We start from the raw sequence: 18,959 nt of genomic DNA, 5'->3' as shown, positions 1-18,959 counted from the left end.
GCTTCCCTCTGGTGCTGTTTAGTGTCTCTCTCTGCTTGGATTGATGAGTGGAAGCTAGCTTCTTCAACCATCGATAAAACTTCCCTGTGAGATCTGTGAGCTGAAATAAATCCTTCCTTCCATAAATTGTTTGGTTTGAAAGTTCAGCCCAGCAACATGGAGCTGACTACACCAAGCGTCTACCTTACATGGGGAATGCCTGAAGCACGGAGAGAAGACAGTGCATTATATTGTCATGGAAATAGGACCTTTTCACTACTGTTTTTTTTTTTTTTAATTGTATTTGCTATGAAAAAGAAAGACAAAGTATGATTGTACCAGGGCCTCTTGCCACTGCAAGTAAACTCTAAACATATGCACCACTTTGTGCATCTGGCTTTAAGTGGGTACTGGGGAACTGAACCTGGGCTGGCAAGCTTTGTAAGGAACGTGTCTTTAACCAGCAAGCCATCTCCCTGGTCCCCAGTACCATGTTCTTTCTTTTTTTTTTTTTTTTTTTGTCTTGTTTTGTTTTCGAAGTAGGGTCTCACTTTAGCTCAGGCTGACCTGGAATTCACTATTTAGTCTCAGGGTGGCCTTGAACTCACGGCAATCCTCCTACCTCTGCCTCCCACCTCAGCCTCCCAAAAGTGCTGGGATTAAAGGTGTGCACCACCACGCCCAGCCTGTTCTTAATAATGATCTTGGATTACAAAAATCTAAGAGCACACAGAAAAATAAGAATCCTTGGTATTTATTGGCTATGAAATATAACTGATTCCGTATTTTACTATGAAGGAATACAAGGGAAGACAGAATATTATCTGTAACCTTCTTATAGTTATTTGTTTACTCATGACAATCCTCCTACCTTTGCCTCTGGAGTGCTAGGATTAAAGTTGTGCACCACCATGCCCGGCTCCTTACAGCTAATTTTAAAATCAAATTATAAAAGAAAAACCCATGAATTAACCTTTAAGTTTCAAAAAGTATAAATGTCTGTAATTGAAAATAAATCTTAAGTACATCGGTTCATTGTTAAGGTTGAGAGACTAATACTTTATAACACTTTTTCTACTCTTCCCAAGTTAAAAGAAAGACATTAAATATCAGCTAAAAAGTTGAGTCCGAGCCACTTTCACTTGAATCAGCATTTTTATTTAGAATTCAGTACTAACAGCATGATGACAGATTTTCACAATAGACCTCTACCGGTAAGCGCACAATCTTCAGAACGTGCGGATGTTCACAGGTAATCTGAGCATAGCATCATTATTATTCGGGACCAGGCTCAGAGACGACATTTAGATTCTTCAGCTTTGGGGTATGTGTTGACATCAAAATAATGGCCTAGTCACGCAGAGGAAAGGAATTCAAAAGCAGTTTCTTTTTCTTCTGCCAATTCCTTTGCAGTAAGATCCATTTTCTCACGTGAAAAATCATTGATAGGGAGACCCTCAACAAACTTCCAGGTCTTATTCTGTCAGATAACAAGCACAAAAGATTTAATGAGACTGGAACTGATTATTCACCAAGCAACAATCTAGTTTGAAGTTGTATCTAAAGGTATACCTATTTTCAAAGTCTAATTCTAAAGGGGTAAATCAGAAATCAAAATCCAGTTTTTTCTCTTTTTTTTGTGGTATTAGGGGATCAGACCAGGTAAAAGCTCTACCACTGAGCAGACACCCAGCTCAGAACCCTACTTAATAGAGAAATATGATTTGAAAAAAAAAGCAACATTTAATTAAAAACTCATTGAATCCTGAGCGGGGAATCTAGAGAAACTTACAACTGACTTTTGCATGTTTATAATAAGGAGCAATGCTGAAAACCACGAACACATTTAGAAGTAAAGCTGTTAGTAAGTACTCAGTATTAGAGATAAAACAATGTTGCATGTCTAGAGGAAATGCTTGAATCTTGCTTTCCAAATTAGTTTCAATTATTTAAATGGTTTCAAGTTGTAATATATACAATGAGATGGGGGGAAAAAATCATCTCATTTCTGAAAGGAAAAACTTTTTTTTTGGTCCAGGCTGACCTGGAATTAACTATCTCATCTCAGGGTGTCCTTGAACTCTCAGCAATCCTCCTATCTCTGCCTCCTGAGTGCTGGGATTAAAGGCGTGCGCCTCCACGCCTGGCCAGGAGAGGAAAAACTTTTAATGCCGTATTATATAGGTTTTTTTTTTTTTTTTTTTTAAAACATGCAACTACTTTCCCAGAGGAGGGAGGCAACCCGCAACCCTACCCCCTCACCTTGATCACAACGGGGAACGAGTACAGCAGGTCTTCAGGAACACCGTAGGAGTTGCCATCGGAGATAACGCCCATGGACACAAACTCGCCCTGAAACAAAGTTTCCCATTCTTAGGCCTCACGGGGATTAGTTCACACAACCCACCTCCCAAATGAACTAATGACGTCAAGCCAGGTCATTTTCTTTCCTACGTGTGTAACTTCCCTGGCCCCAGCACTTCAGTGGATATTAATTACCCTAGTTGACCCTTTCAAATCACGTGTGAAGCAGGTCAGAGAGAAGCACCATCCTTATTTTGTAGACGAGGTTGCTATGGACAAATAACATAGGAAGCCAGGAGAAGTGGTTTCCTATACATACTTGCATTTAATCCCCACAACCCTGTGTGAGGTGTGTCGTGTAATAGGTGATAAGAAAGCTTAGAACTTGGGGTTCCCCGGCTAGCAGGCGGGCAGGCGAGTTGGGGTCAAGAACTGCCGAGGCTGCGCTGCCTTGTACACGGCAGCGTCAGGGGCAGAAGAGGAGAGGGCCCTGCAGACGAGGGTCCGTACCTCCGGGGTTCCGAACCAGATGTCTCGGATGTGGTCAGCGATGGCTTTCGCGGCCGACATGGCGCTGGACAGTTTCCGGGCCTTGATGACGGCAGCGCCGCGCTGCTGCACCGTCTGGGGAGGGGGAGAAGCGGACGGAAGCGGCGTCATTTGATCACGGCAGCAACGCTCTCACTCTCTTTGACTCCTGGAGTCAAAGCTGCAACCTCAGCTTGAGGTGGTCCCTCCAGTGCTGTGCTCCTTAGGAAGACGCACCCGTCTTCTTGAAAAAAGAAATGTACGGGACTGGAGAGATGGCTTAGCGGTTAAGGTGTCTGTCTGCAAAGCCAAAGGACTCTGGTTCAATTCCCCAGGACCCACGTAAGCCAGATGCACAAGGGAGCACATGTGTCTGGAGTTCCTTTGCAGTGGCTGGAGGCCCTGGCGTGCCCATTCTCGCTCTCTCGCTTTCTGTCTCTCTCTCAAATAAATAAATAAATAAAAATAAGAAAGTTAAGCCAGGCATGGTGGCACACACCTTTAACCCCAGCACTCAGGAGGAAGAGATAGAAGGACCGCAGTGAGTTCGAGGCCACCCTGAGACTCCATAGTGAATTCCCGGTCAACCTGGGCTAGAGTGAGACCCTACCTTGAAAAACCAAACAATAAAAAATAAAAAAATAAAAAAAAATTTTTTTTAAGTTAAAAAAAAAAGCAATGTACAACTTTACATAGGATATTTACCAAGAAAGAAACGGATCTTGGTGATAGCAAGACAACTCTGCCTATTCTCACCTTGATAATCAATCTCAACAGACCAGATCAGACTGGATCAGGACTGGCTTGGTATCTTCCCAACCCAGAAGTACACCATTTGAAACCCAGTGTGGTGGCAACACTCCCATAAGCCCTGTGAGAACCAGAACACTGAAGGTGCAGCTGTCCCCGAGGCCGGGTCAGCAGCAGGGCGCAGCTCTCGAGAGGTTTCTGTGCCGGCTCTTGAGAGCCCCCGAACTTTTCTCACCGCAATGAACTCTCCCTTGAGCCAGCTGTCATCTTTCACGGCTTCATAAACACCCACTTCCTTTCCGTGCAGCTTCACCTTGGCGTGGTTGACATCCGGGTACTGGGTGGAGGAATGGTTCCCCCAGATAATGACGTTCTTCACATCGTCGGCGGTGACACCGAGCTTAATCGCGATCTGTTTACATTAAGAACAAAGAAACCACTGACGCAAGGAACTGTTATTTCAAATTGCGGCCTGTTTGACAAAAGCCCTTACGGTCAAAAGCTGTGGAAATGTCCAGTTTTTGCTTAGATTGTTAGCATAATAAGTTTACCAGGCAACGAAGAGGTTAATATTTTTTGAACACATAAATGTGATCCTTGGTTTGTTGCTAACACTTGCATGCAGATGCCCTTTTCAGCACTTATGAGCAATCAGACCTTTTAGGCACACTCAGCTTACATAGATGAAAATGTTATCGTATTCCATATACATGTTAATTTTCAAATCATCCTAAGTGTGAGATTTGGAGCTAAAAGGGACTCACATCACCAAACTAAACTGTCCCCAGTTTTGTACATTAGAAAACTAAAGAGACCACAGACGTGCACGTTCACTTATCATAGCCTGATAAACTTATCTAAGTTACTCTAAGTTGAAATGCATTTAATACACTGAACATAACAAAAAGAGCTTAGCCAATCCTAAATATGCTTAGAGCACCCGCATTAGCCTGTAGCTGGACAAAGGCATTGAACACAGACTACTTCATAATAAAATGTTAAATATATCTAAAACATCTACATGTTTATAAACATGTGTATTTATATTTATGTTTGGATTAAATACCTCAGCATGTATTTTACCAAGAACGTCAGAACCCATGACCTTCATTCAAGTCAACTTCAACCACTCCAAGGTACAGCGAGGGAGAGCCACCCCCAGACCCCGTCCTCTCTGGGCCTCGGCACTACCCCCACTTCCTTTGTTCATGTTCCCTAGCCACTCTTGCTCCTTTGAGCCAAGGCAGTTCTGTCTGGACAGTGAAGGACAGATACTTTGCACTCAGCAGGTATTACTTCTTAATGCCATTCATGTTGGAACGAGGTCAAAATTAACACACAACAGGATAACACACAGGATAGTTTCTTGCTTCCTTAGACATGCTTCTGTCATATAGGTCTGCTTGAGCTTTTTCTTTTTTCCAGGTAGGGTGTCACTCTAGCTCAGGCTGACCTGGAATTCACTATGTAGTCTCAGGGCGGCCTTGAACTCATGGCGATCAATCTGCCTACCTCTACTTCCCAAGTGCTGGGATTAGAGGCGTGCGCCACCACACCTGGCTGCTGCTTGAGCTTTCTGACGAGTCCTCTGGCCCCAGTAATTTTCTTTCCCTTATATCAACAGTGCTGTGACATTACTTTATCAGCAGACCATGTATGTATGTATGTATGTATGCATATGTGTATTGTGTATATACATACATATATATATATATATATATATATATATATATATGAACTTTTTGGGTAAATATACAGAACAGGGGAGTTTGCAAACCAATACCACGTAGCTAAGCCCTTTGAGTTTCTAAGCAAAGTATGGAGGACTAGTCAAATTTCAAGATAGAAACAATTACTTTGGGATATATTATTTTCTCGCTGGATAAATGACTTCTATAAAAGGAAGATACGTCAGAAGCTTGGACAAGCTCTCACTGTGTTGGCCTGACGTGTCTCACGATGCCCAAGCAGGGCTTGTGCATAACAAAGAATGGGAGGTGACAGTGACTGCCCAAGACCTGCGTGTGGCATCTTTCATGACTTCTGCTTTGACAAGACACACGGTTTCTGGCCCGAGGACAAAGTGTCACTCTACAGTGCTTCTGGAAGTAGATTTCCCAACCACGGCTTCTACCAAGGCCTCATGGGAAACAGCAGAAAAGCTTTGCCAATGTCATCTCTTCTCTTGTCTCCCTGTAGGAACTAAATAATCTAACAACCGTAACATGTAGTGTTTCTTTTCCTTTTTAACTTTCCCTAGCACAACAGAAATATAGTTGAAGATAAAAATACTAAGGTGGAAGGCTAGTCTCTGGTTTATCTAATAAATGCAATAATAATTTTCCTTTAATAAAGTGAATGATTTTTCTAACTCAACAAAAATCAACAAATGCCCGAAGACTTAATTACTTAAAAAGTAAGAGACAGCCTGGCGTGGTGACGCACGCCTTTAATCCCAGCACTCAGGAGGCAGAGGTAGGAGGATCCCCATGAGCTCGAGGCCACCCTGAGATTACATAGAGAATTCCAGGTCAGCCTGGGCTAGAGTGAGACCCCACCTCAAAAAAAAAAAAAAAAAAAAAAAAAAAAGGTAAGAAACAAAGGTTTTAAAGTGGATGGTTCTAAGATTTCAAAGCCATTTTTCTTACTTGAGACTTGGCACGGTTGTGGTCCAGGCGAGTCAAGCAGCTGAAGTTCTCCTTGGGGATGGAGGGAGCCGACTTGGATGCCGTTAGGCAGTTCGTATTGGCTGGGTTCCCCACGACAATGACCTGTGATGGATGGGAGGGACAGGGATTTACAGACCATATGCTTATCCCCTGACTGTGAATTTGACTCGCAGACTGCACATCAAGTTTATATCAGGTAAATATAAATAATTGCCGTTGTGTGTGTGTGTGCGCACGTGTTTACAAGGTAGTCTCTCGCTCTAGTTCCAGGCTGACCTGGAATTCACTATGGAGTCTCGAACTCACAGCGATCCTTCTACCTCTGCCTCCCCAGTGCTGGGATTAAAGGTGTGCGCCACCACGCCTGGCTCCCCTGTTGTTTTTATTGTTCAGTCTAAGTCCTGAGAACATTTAAGTGAGACACTGGCATGTATATAAGCCAGTTTCTAGCTGGCAATACCTAAGACCTAAGGCACATGTCTTCCTGCTTTGCTTGTCTGCCAAAACAGAGACCACAGAAAACAAGATGTCTATGGTTCCATCCGAAGTTGATTTATTTATTAAAAAAAAAAAAATCTCTCCTTTTTGAGTTAATTTTAGGAAAATCTCGTTGTCTCTGTTGTATGGCACATTCCTCTGTATTGAGGCAGTAAACAATTATTGCCAGCTTTATCAAAAGCAGCAATTCAAGGACAACTGGTAAGACCGGGCCTGTTGACATTCCCCCCATGGAAGGAAAGGCCGTCAGATACCATCCGAGATCTCAGGCACTCCCTATATGCAGAGATGCAAGAGGTCCTGTGACCTCAGGGGGAAGATAGAGCACACGAGGGTAAAAGTTCGGGGGACCGGGCTCCACTTAGGTGCGATGGGGAGGTACCTGGTAATGCAGGCTTTATGCTTCCAAGAGAAAGCAGAAGGACGCACTCAGACCTGCACCATGGCCCGTGGGCACTCACATCCACACACGTACATGTATATACACACGTTTCTTAAACTGGCCTAATCCTAAAAATTTACTTGGTCTGTTTGCTAAAATACAGACGACCACTGTACTTCCTCAAACTCTAAATCTAAGCCGCTTGGATTTCACCAGTTGGAATAACCTTGGCATCTTTCACCAAGAGACCTGTGGGTTTCTAATCAATATTTGCTGTTCATAATTACAGGAAAAAGGTTTAGTTATCTATAATGAAGTCCACAAAAAAAGTCAAAATGCAGACATCTATGAAGTATCACAAATAGGGCATTGGTAAAGGGTAGTTTTTATAATATTGAGACAAACTGAGAAGCTAATGTAAATGGCTTAAACACAGACAGAACAGGAAATTGTAACAACTCAGTTTTTTTAAATACTTTAAAAAATTATTTATTTATAGAGAAAGAGGGAGGGAGGGAGGGGGAGAGAGAGAGAGAGGGCGCGAGTGAGCAAGAGAGAGAGAATGGGCGCACCAGGGCTTCCAGCCACTGCAAACAAACTCCAGACACTTGTGCCCCCTTGTGCATTTGGCTAAAGTGGATTCTAGGAAATCAAACCTGGGTCCTTTGGCTTTGCAGGCAAATGCCTTAACCGCTAAGCCATCCCTCCAGCCCCTTTTTTCAGCTTTTCAAGGTAGAGGTCTCACTCTAGCTCAGTCTGACCTGGAATTCACTATAGTCACAGGGTGGCCTCAAACTCTTGGCGATCCTCCTACCTCTGCCTCCCAAGTGCTGGGATTAAAGGCATGCGCTACAACTCAGTTTTTGAGACAGGCATATAAAGATTCTACCTGATTATAAATGACCCTTCAGAAGTCACCATTTTCCTGCTACTGAGAACAAACGCAGCGGACAGCAATCTCTTTCCAAATGCACGCATGCATGCAAGAATCTTAAGGTCTGAACGTATATTCCCAACAGCAAAAAAGCTCTATTTCTTTTTCTTTTTGTTTTTTTGGAGTAGGGTCTCACTCTAGCCCAGGCTGCCCTGGAATTCACTATGTAGTCTCAGAGTGGCCTGGAACTCACAGCGATCCTACCTCTGCCTCCCGAGTGCTGGGATTAAAGGCGTGTGCCACCACGCCTGGCTTCTACTTCTTTTTTTACGTTTAAGAACTAATACTATATTTTCATGTAATCATAAAAGGATATATAAAAAAGATATTTTTGCCCAGTTCTCCATAGATTACACTACATAAAACACTGAAAGAGAGGCCTTTTCAAGCAAACTACTGACCATTGCATAGAACTGGAAACAGGACATTTTTTTTTTTCTCTTGTCACCATGACTGACTTCAAAATGCAAATAATGAAACCCCCATTAAATATGATGCAAGTCACCTTGACTGACTTCTTGGCGTATTTGTCCAAGGCTGCACCCTGGCTTTTGAAGATTTTCACATTTGCTTTCAGTAAGTCTTTCCTTTCCATGCCTTCCCTCCTTGGCATAGAGCCCACAAGAACGGCCACATCAAGGTCTTTAAAGGCAACCTCTTCTTTATCTGTAGCGATGACATCTGTAGACAAGGCAGACAACATTCAAAGCACTTAAATGCCCACGCCTCAGGTTTCTTTCTTTAAAAAAAATTTATTCATTCATTTATTGTTTATTTTGGGAGAGAGGCACATAGAGAGAGAATAGGCATGCCAGGGCCTCCAGCCATTGCAAATGAACTCCAGACGCATGTGCCACCTTCTGCATCTGGCTTTGCATGGGTACTGGGGAACTGAACCTGGGTCCTTTGGCTTTGTGAGCAAGCGCCTTAACTGCTGAGCCATCTCTCCAGCCCTGAAGTTTCTTTTTTTATACAAAATCTACTGACTCTTTCATACTGAAAAAAATGCTTACTTTTACATATCTCACTGATATACCATTCAGAGGCCAAGAAAGATATTAATTTAATCTCCGTAAGAACAGAAGTCAGCATTTATTTTGTATTTCCTAAATCAATAATTGTAATTTCAAAAGTTCTATATCTTTTACCTTTTACATAATTATGTAAGAGGCAAGGTATAACACAGCTTATGAAATAACATTTGTTATTATCACAGGTAATAAATGAGCAACTAAGTTCATGTAGCCATTAGATTATAATTACTTTAATGTTTAAGATTCCAATCACAAATTGAAAATAATATTCCTTGAGGCACACTGTACTAGAAGAGGTAATGGTAACAGGTTTATATATTATTATCACACTTAATTTTCACATTTTACAGATGATAGAACTGAGGCTGAAAGAGATTAGCTAGCCACCATGATAAGAGGGCGAGTCTGGAATTTCACCTTAGGCCAGTTCAAAGGGCCACTACATGCTGCACGGCTCACCTATAACTTGCTTTTTGGCAAAACCCATGCCTTGTTGCTCTTCTTTGCTGGCTGTATTGAAAAGGCCATCAAGACTTAGCATTTCTGTTGGTAACTTTTTGGGCCCGTGAGCTTGTATCTGTTGGGCTTCCCTAAGTTCCAAAAGGGGTATGAGGGAACACCAGTTAAGAGAAAACAGACAGACAGACCGACAGACTGTCTTCCCTGTCCTAGCCATACACCAGCATGGGCTGAGCTTTGCCTTGCCTTCCCTGCCCAGTTTCAGCAGAGCCAGGACAGAAGCTGGGCCTGCTAGCAAGCGGACAGATGGACAGAAACTGAGCAGAGAAAAGAATGAAATGAAGAAAGCTACGCAGGAGGTTGACTTGGGAAGAGCTAAGGGTAGGGACAGGGAGGTACCAGGAAAAAAAAAAAAGCCTGGCCCAGTAAGTGTCCCTTCACAGAACCATGCAGTCAACTGGTTCACAGAGCAGAATATCCTTTCTAGGAAATGATTCCTGACTAAATATAGATGAAATTCGAGGAAGGTTTTTCTTTTGGCGTGCGCCCACACATGTATTTTGTTTAATGCAAACTTTTAGGAGAGTATCATTAACTAATCCTCACCAAAAGAAAAAGACCATGATGACGGTATGAAGAAAAAGGTTCAAGCATCTTTATTATCTGATCTGATATTTTAACAAATTTGTAAACTTAAGACTTCTGCTGTACAATTGAGGAATATAATAGTTCAATGATTTTCAAGGGCACTTAGCTGACTGCATGGCGACTCTTCACATTATGCAGCACAGGATTAGGATAACTTGGATGGTGTCTCCACCTGATGCTTGGTCGGTGAACTGGGACCACGTACGGGGACCAACTAATTTACAGAATTGAAAGTTTTCCATGACAGGACATTGCTATTAGCACCCAAATAAATTTAAATAATACCCCAACGAGGACACTCCTTGAGCAGTATCATATGTAATTGGCATAACAGATGACACCGAAAGCTTCTTGCTCTTGCACTTTTAAAAAATATTTTATTTTTATTTATTTATTTGAGAGAGAATGGGCACATCAGGGCCTCCAGCCACTACAAACAAACTCCAGACGTGTGTGCCCCCTTGTGCATCTGGCTAATGTGGGTCCTGGGGAATCAAACTTGAGTCCTTTGGCTTTGCAGGCAAATGCTTTAACCACTAAGCCATCTCTCCAGCCCTTTTTTTTTAAAAAATAATATTTTATTTTTATTTATTTACTTGAGAGAGAGAAAGAGAGAGAGAGAGAGAGTTTTGCACTTTAGTAGCAATCTAATGTCTATTTTTTCTAAGACATAAAATGTTATAAACTCTTTTCTCTTTGGCATCCCAACTCACCTTTCAGGAGGGGAAGGGCGCAGTCTTGCAGTTCCATTAGGACTCCATCCAGAACAGTCATCATGGGGGTGATGTCCAACAGCACGAGAACTATAGGCTGCGAACAGCAAGGGCCGCAGCTAGTACTGAAGGTTACGTCTCACACTCATTCTCTCTCTTACACAGACACACACACACACACACACACACACACACACTCACTCTCTCTCTCTCACACACACACACGGATGTGCTTTCGCTATTTTTGTTTTATATGTACCTAATTTCCATGAATTAGTGACAAACTTTAAAGTGAGATGTCATAGCTTGTTCTTATTAATAGCTAGCTATACACAGGATTTCAGCTCATAGATAACCTGAACTGAAGGAGAAATTTAGGACTTATAGATCAAGAAAATAATTATTTTAATTTTATTTTATTTGAGAGAAGAAGAGAGAAAGAGGCAGACATACAGAGAGAACTCTCTCTCTAGGAATCCTACCCACTGCAAATGAACTCCAGAGGCATGTGCCATGTTGTGCATCTGGTTTATGTGGGTACTGAGGAATTGAATGGGGAACCTTAGGCTTTGCAGGCAAGAGCCTTAACCACTAAGCCGTCTCTCCAGCCCAAGAGAAATAATACTCAGGAAAGGATTTAAGTATATATTAATCAGATTTGCTAGAATTGAGGGTGAATGCTTCCAGTGGGATAGATTTCCTGCCTGTTTTGGTTCATTTATGAACAAGGAGTTAGGGATTCAGCAACTTTCTTACAGGGCTCTCCTCAACAGTTACTGTCATTGCTACCTTAAAATTAACAGTTACTTGCTGCATCAAGTTAACTAAATACAGCCAGGAGGAATAATTCTGATTTACGAGCATTTTTGAATGCCTGGAGGTTGCCTATAAACACTTAACTAGCTTCCACTTATACTGAGGCTGCCTATGCCTTTCCCATTTTATAATCTGTTTGCAACTAAATACAGTCTTATTAAGAACATTCTTATATTACACCAAGATTTACAGCTATGCCCATACCTGGTCTTTTCCGAAGACAGATCCATTTCCAATACTGTACAACAGTGAGTATGCAATCTGACCAGCTGCTCCAGTCACAAGGACTCTGATTGGTTCAGACTGTAATGAAAAAAAACCATCATTCACATCCTATTAAAAAAGTGTTATTTTATGTTCTACATACTCAGGATTGTATTTTACCTTCATTTATTTATCTTTTTTGTGGTTTTTCAAGGTAGGGTCTCACTCTAGCCCAGGCTGACCTGGAATTCACTGTGTAGTCTTAGGGTGGTCTTGAACTCTCGGAGATCCTCCTACCTCTGCCTCTCAAATGCTGGGATTAAAGGCATGTGCCACCACACCCGGTAGATATTCAGGATTTTACTCAGACAACAAATGCTTTAAAAAGTGAATGTACAAGCTGGGCATGGTGGCACATGCCTTTAATTTCTGCACTGGGAAGCTGTAAGTTCAAGGTGACCCTGAGACCACATAGTGAATTCCAGGTCAACCTGGGCTAGAGTGAGACCCTACTCTGAAAAAACAAAAGGTGAGCGTGACATTTTAAATTTATTTATTTTATTTATTTATTTGAGAGCGATAGACACAGAGAGAAAGACAGATAGAGGGAGAGAGAGAGAATGGGCATGCCAGGGCTTCCAGCCTCTGCAAACGAACTCCAGACGCATGCGCCCCCTTGTGCATCTGGCTAACGTGGGACCTGGGGAACCGAGCCTCGAACCGGGGTCCTTAGGCTTCACAGGCAAGCGCTTAACCGCTAAGGCATCTCTCCAGCCCTGAATGTGACATTTTATTAAAGTGTCTCGATGTCTGGCTTGGCAGACAGCTAATTTATTGACTTGATTCACCAGACAGAGCATGCATAATTGGACTAAGCAACTTACACAACCTATGTCCTTTGGCTGTGTACTTACGTGACGCATTATTTAACTCTCACTGTACAAGAGCAGAAAGTGTTTTAATGCATTTACTTACACAATCTTGTCCATTTTCTGGGAGCATGTGTGTGCGGGGGGGGGGGATTTTGCCATTAAAATAAAGCTACAATGTCACTATATGGTGATACAAACCTCAGGAGGGCCAGTGAGCCTCACAAATCCTTATCACACATCATCCCCTGCTCCCATCTGCTCAGTAAAATCCTTCCCACCAGGAAGAATGCACAGCAATCACAGCTTCCCATTTACACTGAGTCAAAAGTTTTAATGAAACAGTTAATCATGTTTAACTTAACTGCTTTGACAGAGGAAAAAAATAGTGTGAAAATAATTATATCTGGATTATAATCAATTTTAGTATTAAACAGTAATAAATAATGACAGTGACATGTACTGATAGATGACAATCTGATTCTAAGGGGAAAATAATTTTTAAAAACAAGGGGAAAACATACAAGAAACACAATAGCTGTGATAGAAAAAAGTAGCATTACAGATTTCAACAGACTCTGAAAGCAGTAAGACACACAGATAAAAACAACTGTATTCAAAATGATGATGGCAGGAATGGAAAGAAAGTTTTAAGTAAGCTCAGAGAATCTAAAAAATAGAATCAAGGTGAACCATTCTTTCCCCTGACAATGCTGGGCACAAATACTTGTATTCTTTCATCTCTGTCCCTACTGGTATGAAGAAATGAACTATTTACTTGTTTTCTCCTTACTCATTACTGCCTCTTCAAATGAGTCATTCCTCTAAAATGGGAAGAGGGTGGATGATCTCGAAAGATTCCTTTAACCTTCTATCCCTAAGCTCCGTAGGCCAGCTGCACTCAGGAGCTTGGAACACAGATGTCAAAGGAAATAAGCATCAACTATTCCAGAAAAATGAATCTGACCTCCCAGTGAGTCGCTGGTCAAGGAGGCCTGGCCAGCACACAGGTTAACGCTAATGCTCTCGGTTCCCTGCTAGACCCTGACGGTAAGAGCGTGCAGCTGAAGACACCACAGGCTCTGGCTGAAGGACACTGAGAAGTCAAGCTGGAACTCAGCTGGAAGCCTTCTCTCTGCTGCCTGACACAGTGCAGGATCCTACGTAGGCTGCTCGGGGAGAAAGGTCATCCAAGGTACTCCCCAGCAGTGGACTCTGCAAGCTACACAATGGAGCAGCCAGGCAAGATGTGCCTATTGGTGCAAAGGTGGCCTGTCTATGACAGGGTTGGCCAACGGCTCTCTTACCGAATGCGGCGCCTGTGTTCTGCAGGAGGGAATACACACCTGACACTGTAAACCTGTGGCTGGGAAGGTCATACCCTCTCGAGGAACACTGCTGGTTTTCGGAAAGGATACGTTGTGCCCATCAAACTGCTCTCTGGATGTTTGTTTATGCCCGTAGATTTGTGCTGCTCTCCCCTCTGGCCAGAGAAACTTCTTGCTGCACTTGGTGGGGGACGGCTGAGGAGCCTCAAAACTCAGCAGAGCACTGAGAATCAGTACAGCTCTGGGCGCAGCACTAAATGAGCCGCCTGCACCAAACCCTCCAAGGCTCAGGGAACACTGAGGAAGAGCCGGCAGGAAGGACATGAGAGCCAGAGGATGGGGCGGAGTTCTATGCTACGCTATTTTCCCGACACGAAGTGGCTTTTGCATGACAACCTCACAGTAACTGTCATTACCTGCACAATGTCTGTGTATTTCTGGGCCCATCAACATTCTGTCATGGATGGTGGGAGTCAAAAGAAGGGGTTCAGTGGAAAAAAAACAGGGGAGGAGAGACGACAGGTAATGAGAGGGGGATTATGATGAAAACCTACTACTTACATGTAAGAAAATCGTCAGTAAAGTTCAATGAATGTGGTCATAGTAAGCTACACGTACATTTCACCCTCTAAGATATGCCCAGGATAGGAGTAGGAACCACTCCAATTCACACCTCAAAAAAAAAAAAAAAGCTGCAGAAATCTATGGAGAAAATTTCCCCTGATCTCTTGGATCCAAGCCAATTCTAGTATGTATTTATATTCCAAAATAGATTAGACTTACAAAGAGCAGTATTAATGTATATGGTTATTTTCTGTTATACACAGTATTTATATTCTGAGCTTTCATTACTAGGAGTTATTACTATTTATTATAGAAAATCTTTAATAGTGAATATATTTTTTATCTTTTCAGTCTCCTCTCTTAAAGTTGGATTCCACTCTTTAGCATACAAGCTGCTCAGGGACTATGTCTATTCTCAATTCTTAAAAGCTACTTTATTTACTGCTCTATCCTAATGAATAAAATACCTGGCAAATAGTTGGAACGCAAGCTTTTATTTTAGAAATGGCTGGATCTTATACAGACTGAAATTTCTAAGATTATTTGGAAGCATACTGAACATAATTGGAAACAGAGGAACCCTAATAGTTTTGAGTGTCATAATTTTTAATGTTAATCAAATGCTAACCAGTAAGTTCCTAGCATGTGACTGGGCACTAACTTAAGCCAGTGAATCTACGAGCAATGCAAATGGATGTAGAGAGGGAGTCTCTGAAAGAGCCTGGAGGCAGGAGAGAGCGACCATTAAGACAAGGCTTCTGGAACCTACGCTCTTGAACGCTGTATTGTTTTCTCATAGTGAAATGGAGATAACAGTAGCTATAAAACAGGTACCTTTAAGAACTGAAGCAGCTCCCATGCAAAACACAGAGAACAGCTTGCTGTTTGTTCAACAGACCTTTTCTTCTGAGGATGTTTACGGCCTGTAGTCACTATTTATTTACATGTTTATCGCTCAACTCCACGTAAAGCTCCCCTGAGAACAGTCTACCTTACGCAAGTTTACGCTTTCATAGAGCGTGCAACATGTCTTTACTGCACAAGTGAAGGTAGGGGTCAGGAAGAACATGTCTGCTAGTCATGACGTTCTTGCAATCTCAGCACTTGCGAGGTAGAAGACTAGAGAGTTCAAGGTCAGTCTTGGTCACACAGTGAATCTGAGGCCGGCCTGAGCCATGTGAGACCCTGTCTTCAAAAAACAAACAAAAACCAAAGTGGACCACCACCACCTCCACAATCAACACACACACACACACACACACACACACAGCTTCAACAATATAAAACAAGCTAGGATAAGAAATGAGGGGATAGGGGCCAATCACTATTTCAGAAAGAAAGTGCAGCTGATGATTAATAACGCAGGGCATTTTAGGAACTGACTTTAGTTAAAAACGTGTGCACGGTACCGGTCTTTAGTGAAGAGGTTGTGGTGAACAGCTAATTTCCACCCCAACAGTTTCCTTCTGTGTCTCCGGACAAATTATTTTCCCAGGCAATTCCATCCTATTAGGGTAGGGTTAGTGTCTGGTGAGAAGAGACTCCCCCTGGCTTCTCACAATGTGCCAGCGCCAACGCAGGTTTCTATTCTTTGCTCAGAGAGTTGGGCAGTCTGCCAAGATCCAAAAAAGAATGGCTTTGCACTTGGTAGGGCACTAATGACCTTCCTGCACATACAGGCTCTATCTTGAGACCATGTGACTTAGTCATAAAGCTTGAATTTAAGCACTCCCTTTTTTTTTCACTTTCTAGTTGATATGTAATGATCATTTCTCCCTATGTTCTGTCACTTCTCTGTGGACATCAACAAAGAGTTCCTTTAAAAATGGCTTTGAGCCGGGCGCAGTGGTGCACACCTTTAATCCCAGCACCCAGGAGGTAGAGGTAGGAGTATCACCGTGGGTTCAAGACCACCCTGAGACTACATAGTGAATTCCAGGTCAGCCTGGGCTAGAGTGAAACCCTTCCTTGAAAAACAAAAAAGGCTTTGAAAGCTGGGCTTGGTGGCTTCTGTCTGGAATTCTAGCATTTAGGAGGCTGTGGTGGGATGCTGGCCATGAATGTGAGTCCAGCCAGGGCTATATACAGGGTAAGTTCCAGGTTACCCTTGGCTAAGGTGAATCCCTGCCATAAAAACAAACAAACAAACAACAAAACACTGAATTGGCTTGCAAAAAGACAACTGTTTTCTATACCAGTGATTTGAGCACATGCCCTTCTGAGGAAGGAAGGCAGATTCTGTCACATGAGACTGCAAACTGACAGAATTCTTCACCCGGGTCATCTCTGGCGCCATGTGGCACCCTAGCAAACAGCCAGGGAGAAGTGAAGGTCTGGCTCAATCTACTTCGTAGCAAAACCAACACAATAATCAGGGGCCCTGGATCTGTGATCTTGGGAAAATCATTTGACCTCACCAGGCTCCGTTTTAAGATTAGACGGCATCTCCAAATTCCCTTCCAACTTCATAATTCCAGTACTCTGAATTACAAGGAGTAAAGTGATCAGATCATTTACACGACTGTCTTACAGGTTTCTAGGTTCATCCAGAACTTCAGCTGCTGCACATAAAATCCCAGACTGACCTGATAAATGCATATCATACAGTAAGGGTAAGATGGGAAGTGGTGAAAACTGCGTGTGACCTTGTGCCAATCACATTCCGGGTCTCAATAAACTCAATTTTATTATATATGTAGGGTTTTGGTAAGATCTTCAAAAGGTTTCATGTAGATCTAATTTGTACATTTCCTAATTCTAGGACAATTACTTCCCTTTCTTGCAAAAACTATTAGGACAAAACATGCATAAATCATAATTGAAATTGACTACTGATCCGCCCAAATAACTAGGCAACAGTTCCTGGAAATGAGTAGCAAGATCCACTGTCCTTCCCATTCTACAGGGTAAGGGAGTGATGCCTTTGCATTTTCAGCTTCTGGGAAATTTCCAGTTCATTCAAATATCTTCTCACCTTCCCCAAACCCCTGTTGGTATTTTGAAATAAAGGAGAAAAATATTTCAAACATAAACACAAGGACTGCATATTCTTCAGTCTGGTGGCAAAAGTCACCTTCACAAGGTGCGCAGGCAGATTACTCCTACGTCAGTGCGCTCTCAGCCCGCCCCTCCTCCTCCAGCAGGGACAAGGCATGGAGATGAGCCACCTAGAGCTTCACCAAGATGGTTTACACAGTTCCTTCCCAGGAGGGATCTGGAATTCACAGCGAAAGAGCACTACAGAACATCTGTGCTAGTCGTTTTGAGTCGTGATGCTAACGTGTTCTGGCTCGACAGAAAAAAAAAAAAAAAAAAAAGGAGGTCAAAACCTGGTTTTAAATAAATTAGATATGGCGGCAACACGTCTCCTGAAAACGGGGAGCCCTGCGTGCAGTGCAAGGTGAGCTACCTGCAACGATCGGGGCCCAGCTGCTTGCAAGGGCGTGGATGCCCCTAAAAACAACGTGCCTTCGAAGAGGGCAAGCACAGCTTAGGGTACATCTGGGAGCCTCCAATTAAACCGCATGATCCATATCAAAATCCTTTACGGTCCTTGCGAGAACATTTTGTAACTGCCCCCCCCCTCACCCCCAGCCATGCATGGACCCAATGGGGTCGCGCTTCTCCAAGGACGACGATTTCTCCAGAATCTCAAGAACCTCCGGTGCAAATCAATGCAGCCTCCCCGTCACCCCCCCCCCACCCCCCATGATTGGGTTAATGAATGCGACAAATGGCTCGTGCACTTGCTTTCCTCGCCAAAACCCGTCGGTGCAAGACATCCGCCGAAGGACTGTGCAGGACGCGGGGAGCAACGCTTACCATGGCTGCGAGTGGCGCGGCGGGGCGTCTTCTGCACCTGCGAGAGAACCCGACGACGAGGACGCGGACGCGGCGGAGCCCAGGTCACCTCTACTGCGGAACCCGCGGGGCGACGCTGCGCGGTGCTCGCAGCGGGAGGCTCGGTTCGTGGCCCCGGCGCCTTCTGGGAAGTGTAGTTTGGGCTGCCGCGCGGCTGTGGCTGGGCGTTCGAAGCAGCCTCTCCGGCACTAAACTACACGTCCCAAGAAGCTCGGCGCGCGGCCGCGGCGCCTTCTGGGAAGTGTAGTTTGGGCTGCCGCGGCTGTGATTGGGCGTTAGAGGCAGCCTCTCGGGCACTAAACTACACGTCCCAAAAAGCAGAGTTTTTTTTCTTTCTTTCTTTCTTTCTTTCTTTCTTTCTTTCTTTCTTTCTTTCTTTCTTTCTTTCTTTCTTTCTTTCTTTCTTTCTTTCTTTCTTT

The 18,959-nt window shown here is 43.3% G+C and overlaps 1 protein-coding gene across 2 annotated transcripts; it reads right to left on the bottom strand.

The window, feature by feature from the left end:
- Positions 1-1,115: 1,115 nt before the first annotated feature.
- Mdh1 (malate dehydrogenase 1) lies at positions 1,116-18,647 on the bottom strand. Of its 2 annotated transcripts, none has more exons than XM_045137454.1 (9): positions 18,502-18,647; positions 11,919-12,017; positions 10,899-10,995; positions 8,550-8,725; positions 6,210-6,332; positions 3,797-3,973; positions 2,794-2,907; positions 2,242-2,331; positions 1,116-1,459 (listed from the first exon to the last, which is right to left on the bottom strand). In XM_045137454.1, the coding sequence occupies exons 1-9, from the start codon at positions 18,502-18,504 to the stop codon at positions 1,334-1,336; spliced, it is 1,005 nt and encodes a 334-aa protein (XP_044993389.1). In that variant the 5' UTR covers positions 18,505-18,647; the 3' UTR covers positions 1,116-1,333. The 2 variants fall into 2 exon arrangements, with proteins under 2 accessions (XP_044993389.1, XP_044993390.1); XM_045137455.1 differs by lacking the exon at positions 18,502-18,647 and adding an exon at positions 16,089-16,109.
- Between the last annotated feature and the right edge of the window lie 312 nt (positions 18,648-18,959).

This window comes from Jaculus jaculus, chromosome 18 (genome assembly GCF_020740685.1).
Source record: "Jaculus jaculus isolate mJacJac1 chromosome 18, mJacJac1.mat.Y.cur, whole genome shotgun sequence".
NCBI lineage: Eukaryota > Metazoa > Chordata > Mammalia > Rodentia > Dipodidae > Jaculus > Jaculus jaculus.
The sequence above is the reverse complement of the archived record's forward strand: the minus strand, read 5'-3'. Positions and strand labels throughout refer to the sequence as shown.